General features: G+C 47.1%; 1 protein-coding gene across 2 annotated transcripts; it reads left to right on the top strand.

Moving 5' to 3' along the window:
* Nucleotides 1-1179: 1179 nt before the first annotated feature.
* On the top strand, nucleotides 1180-4267 carry LOC119334636 (zinc finger MYM-type protein 1-like). 2 transcript variants are annotated; one of them, XM_037607176.1, is made up of 2 exons: nucleotides 1180-1550; nucleotides 1657-4267. In XM_037607176.1, exon 2 carries the CDS (start codon nucleotides 1665-1667, stop codon nucleotides 2820-2822), a length of 1158 nt encoding a protein of 385 aa, XP_037463073.1. In that variant the 5' UTR covers nucleotides 1180-1550; nucleotides 1657-1664; the 3' UTR covers nucleotides 2823-4267. The 2 variants fall into 2 exon arrangements, with proteins under 2 accessions (XP_037463073.1, XP_037463071.1); XM_037607174.1 differs by having other exon boundaries at nucleotides 1181-1550.
* The last annotated feature ends 1564 nt before the right edge of the window (nucleotides 4268-5831 follow it).

Raw genomic sequence — 5831 nt, 5'->3', positions numbered from 1 at the left:
ATTCATATGATCTTGGTCAGCTGAACACGGGTCTGATGAGTGCATCTGCACCAATAAACTCGGGTGAAGTCGTGGCGCCAGAAGACCATAACAGAAGGCGTGACGATGTGGTCACGCTGAAAGCAGGCGAAGACGTGGCTCCAGAAGTCGACGACACCATGTGTGATGGTGTGGTCGCGCTAGAAACCGGTGAAGACGTGGTGCCAGAAATCCACGACGTACAGTGTCTCGGTGTGGTCGTACCAGAGACATACGAAGACACACGGCGAGTTGCAGACGGACTAGAAGCACACAGTGCCACGACGAGTTACGCGGACATCACCCGTCGGTGTGCATCCAACGTGGCCAGTCTAGGTGCTAGTGGTGTTGTGTGCACCGCAACGTGCAGCACGAGCGGTGCGGCAGGACAAGTTCTAGCAAGCAGCAGCTCGTTTGAAAGTAGTCAACCACCACGTGGTGGCCAATTATGGAGAGAAGGGGTGCAAATTCTAGTAAATTTGCAATGTGCACTTGGTTCAGGACAGATTGCAGGTGGGAGTTCACCATCACGTGAAGGACTAGTGGATGAGAACGGTCCAGAAAAAGGTGATGTGCCGAAACGCCCAGGAAGCGGACCGGCAGGTCCAAAGACGCCAGCAACGGGAGATTTGGCAACTCCAGAAGACGTGGTGTCTCCTACAACAGCACAAGAGAGGACGGAGCAGCCACATACACCAGTACGCATGCAACACATTTTGGATCTCTCTTCAAAGGAAGCGCTTTGAATAAATTTGGTGAAGATGAAGAGTAAAGGGCAACGATGTTTGCATATGAAGGAACCGGAAAATTTTGAAGACGCAAAGCCGGAAGAGTATTGGCGTCATGTTATGGGTGAAGATTGGGTTTGATTCGAGACAACGATACATGAGAGCTCGCGGATCTTCCCAACGGACATAATGTCATAGAGCTCAAGTGGGAATTCAAGATCAAGAGAGATGTCGAAGGAAATTGTGAGAAGCACAAAGCGAGGCTAGTAGCCGAACATTGGCGTACCCAGCGTGTGTGCAAGGTGTGCCGTGGCACACCCAGAAAATTTCGAATTTTTTTTACCATATGATATTTAGGCCCAAATCAACATCAGCCCAGCACGGCAGCGCCCCAGCCCATCTACTCCCGAGCGACCCAGCGATACAGTCATCGCTCGTCGGCCAGGCAGAGCGCAGCCGCTGCCCGCTGAAAGACCTAATCCAGCCCCTTGCCCCTCATCCCCATCCGCCATCCCCATCCGGCCATCCCGCCGGGGTCGTCCGCCGCTCCTTTCCTCCTTCCACCGAGAAGAGTCGCCGCTCTGCTCCCCTTCGAGCGCTGCCTTGCCTGGCTGGTGGATCTCCAGCCACCACGAGCCGCCGCCCGCCGGTCGCCGGACGTCCGAACTCCGAAGCAAGGCAACAAGCACGCGGCGCCGCCGGCCGCAGCTCCGTAGCCCGGAGCAGATGAGGAGCTGCTGCCCAAGCTCCTGAATGGCTCAATCCCCGCTGAATCCCTAGTTCCCGACGCCCTTTGGCCTTTGGGTGAGCTTCTGTCAATAGTACACTGTATATCCATTCAGTTAAGTTGTGCTTGTACTAAGCTTTGCCTAGCTGTCTCTAATAGTTGTGCCTTTTGTTGTAATTGTAGAACCAAAGATGAAGACGAATGGTGACATTCAGTCCTTTTTTCAGAATTATGAGGCTGCTAAAAGAAGGAAGGTTGCAGCTGAAGAGCAACATGAAGATATAGTGTCAAATATTGAAGATGAAGCTGTCCATTCTCCACCTCCAGTCCATTCTGCAGAGATTGAATTTGATATTGAAGATGAAGCAGTCCATTCCAATGCAGAGATTGAAAGTCATAGTGAAGATGAAGCAGTCCATTCTCCGTGTGCAAGGCCATATAATATTCAAAGGCTTCCTCCTGATCCAGGGGAGAGGATTCCTATTTCAGAGTATGATGTCGATGATCAAGATGAAGTTCGGAGACGATACATTGCAAAGCAAGCAGTCGAACCATATGCACACAACTTTCAAGTCAGGAAAATCTATGGTAAAAATCGACACTTCAACTTTGTTTGGTTTGAGACTTACAAATGGTTAGAATATAGTGTCAAATATGAGGCAGCATTTTGCTTTGTGTGTTATTTGTTCAAAGGAAAATCGAATGGGGGGCCTAGGGGTGATGCCTTTGTTAATGGTGGTTGGAAAAATTGGTATAAGCCCGATGCATTGGTCAAACATGTTGGTGGTATTAATAGCATTTACAACAAAGCTCAAGAGAAGTACAATTTATTTGTGGCACCCCAACCATCAATTGATAACATTATGGTGAGGGTGGATAAAGAGGATTTGCGTATGTACAAGGCTAGGCTGACTTATTCACTTAGATGCTTGAGGTTTCTTTTGAACCAAGGATTAGCATTTCGTGGACATGATGAGAGTGAAGAATCTAGCAATAGGGGGAACTTTCTTGAACTTCTTAAATGGCTTTCAGAAAATGATGAAGAAGTTAATAAACTTGTTTTGAACAATGCTCCTGGGAATTACATCTTGACTAGTCCAAAGATACAAAATCAAATAATTGAATGTTGTGCGGCGCAAACAACTAAAAGAATTATTGAAGATATTGGTGATGACCACTATGCAATCCTAGCTGATGAGTCTAGTGATGCATCTCATAAAGAACAACTTGCTCTTTGCATACGATTTGTTGACAAATCGGGAAGAGGATGTGAGAGGTTCCTTGGAGTTGTTCATGTTGCCAATACAACTTCATTGTCACTTAAGGATGCAATTCAAACTTTGCTTTAAGATCATCATTTGACTCCTAGTCAAATACGTGGGCAAGGATATGATGGGGCTAGCAACATGAAAGGGGAGATTAAAGGGTTGAAAACGTTGATCATGAAAGAGTCACCCTCTGCCTATTACATCCATTGTTTTGCACATCAACTTCAGTTGGTTCTTATAGCTGTGGCAAAGGACAATGAACCATGTTTGTGGTTCTTTGATCATGTTTCGTACTTGCTCAATATTGTTGGAGTTTCTTGTAAGCGCCATGACATGCTTCGAGATGTTAGAGCTCAAAAGGTGTTGGAAGCACTTGAAATGGGTGAGATTGAAAGTGGAAGTGGGCTAAATCAAGAGATGGGACTATCTAGACCCGGCGACACTCATTGGGGTTCTCATTTTAAAACCATTATGCACATTGTTAGCATGTATTCCACAATCCTTGAAGTACTTGATGCTATTGGAAAAGATCCTTCACAAAAAAGTGAGTGTACAAGAATACGTGGAGTTGCTCAAGCCTTTGAATCATTTGACTTTGTTTTCAATCTTCACTTGATGCTTGTTATTCTTGGCTATACAAATGAGTTATCCCAATCTTTGCAAAAGAGGGATCAAGATATTGTCAATGCAATGACACTTATTAGTTTGGCAAAGAGTAGAATGCAACACATGAGGTCTCATGGTTGGGAAGAATTTCTTGCAAAGCTAACCGTATTTTGCAACAAACATGACATTCAAGTTCCTTTGTGGGAGGATATTTATGAGCCTAATCGAAGATCACGTCGGTATTATGAAGTACAAACAAATGATGATCGTTATAGAAGAGAAGTATATCTTGGTGTCATTGATCAAACCATTCAAGAGCTTGACAATCGGTTTGATGAGGTTAATACGGAGTTGCTTATTTGCATGTCGGCTTTGAATCCCCTCAATTCATTTGCTTCTTATGATGCACTCAAGGTAATGAGACTTGCTGAATTCTATCCCATGGACATTTCAAGCACAGATTTGATAAGGCTAGAATTTCAACTTACTAATTTTATTGATGATATGAGACAAGATGATAGGTTTAGAAATGCAAGTAATATTGGTGAGCTCTCTATTATGCTTGTTGCAACAAAGAAGCATGTTCTTTATGGTTTGGTCTACTTACTCATCAAATTGATATTGATTTTACCGGTGGCAACGGCGAGTGTTGAAAGAGTATTTTCAGCAATGAATCTAGTGAAAAATAAGTTGAGGACTACTATGAGTGACGATCGCTTGAATGATTGCTTGGTGACATTTATTGAACGGGATGTGTTCATGGAAGTAAGCGAAGATGACATAGTTGATACTTTCATGGCAATGCAAAAACGTAGAGTTACCTAGTGATGTAATTTTCTACTTGTGCTTCTTTCATGTAAGACTACTCGTATTGTAACTGAGCACATTTGAGATATATTTTGTGAACTAAATTGTTGTGAGATACTCATGTTATTACTTTGCCATATTTTGTCTGACACATGGATTAGGTGGGAAAAAAAATTTAGAGTGTGCACACCCTTCCTTTTTTTCCTGGGTACGCCACTGTAGCCAAAGGGTACATACAAGAAGAGGGTGTGGACTTCGAAGAAGCGTTCGTTCCCATTACAAAGACGGAGTCAGTGAGATTACTCATCGCTCTCGCGGCTCAAGAATCATTGAAAATACATCACATGGATGTAAAATCCGCGTTTTTGAACGGCGAGATAGGAGATGTGTATGTGAATCAACCACCGAATTTCATCAAAGAGGGAGAAGAGCACAAGGTACTGAAGTTACACAAAATCTTGTATGGGCTATGGCTAGGGCTGGACGTACCGAGCGGGCTTTTTGGACCGCTCGTGGCTCGCTCAGGCTTGGCCCGCTCGGTCCTGGCCCGCCAGAGAAAATGGCCGGTCCGGTCTGCCAAATACGGCCCGAAAAAATCTCGGTCCGGTCCGGTCTTTAACCGGTCCGACCGAGAGGACCGAAGAAAAAATGTCAGCGCCGCCGCTGTTCCTCGTCATCGCGGCCACCGGCAGACATCGGGTGAACCACCATGCCCCCAAGCTTCCCCACTCCTTCTTTGCTCTCCTCCCCATGCGCCATAGCTTCTCGCCGCGGACGATCTCGCGTTCTCGACCCTCGCCATGGCAGCCGTTTCAGCACAGCACACACGCACGCCATCAACTTGGGGAAAAGCTCGACCGGCCATGATTTTCGGATCGTGGGAGAAACGCTCTGCCTTGATTTTCGCGGACAACAAATGTGGCAAGTATTTTTTGGAAGGCGCAAATCATGGGAGAAACGCTCTGCCTATAATCACTCTTCATGATCCTACGCAGTGGGGGTTAGATCAGGAGTTAGTTGGGTTAGTGGCCGCACCTACATGTGTATTCAGTCATGTTCGTGTGTTCTTTTCTGCACTTTTATTCAGTCGAAAAAGAAATAGAAAGTACGAGAGAAACAGGGCCTGATCCGAAAATCATGGCGCCATTTGGCATTTAACTTCACGTCGGGTTTGATCCGCTAATTGTGGGCTTATGCACGTTCTACATTAGTTGCATGCAACGAAATTAAACTGCTAAGGAATGTTCATGGCTAACAGCCTAACAGCCGCGACGCAGAGCGCGCATCGCCCGCCTCGCCGCCGGCGCTCGCGCATGTCGCCCACCTCCACCTCGGCACAGCACGTGCGCATGTCGCCCACCTCGCCGCTGCCTCTGTACACTGTTTCCGTCACAACACCCATCTCTTGCGGATAATATGGTCACGGCCGCCTCGCCATGACCGCCATGGAAACAGGACCGCCGGTCCTCTCGGTCCGGCCCGGGCTTCACCACCGCCGGTCCGGTCCCTGGAAACAGGCCCACCACGCTGCTCGGTCCGGTCCGGACCGTACCGCCGGCGGCCGGTCCAAACGACAGCTCGGACCGGGACCGGACCGGCTCGGACCGTGTCCACCCTAAGCTATGGCAAGGACCTCAGGAGTGGAACATAAAACTTGATCGGACATTGGTTTCTCTT

This window comes from Triticum dicoccoides, chromosome 7A (assembly GCF_002162155.2).
Source record: "Triticum dicoccoides isolate Atlit2015 ecotype Zavitan chromosome 7A, WEW_v2.0, whole genome shotgun sequence".
Taxonomy (NCBI): domain Eukaryota; kingdom Viridiplantae; phylum Streptophyta; class Magnoliopsida; order Poales; family Poaceae; genus Triticum; species Triticum dicoccoides.
This window is presented reverse-complemented; position numbering and strand designations above follow the sequence as displayed.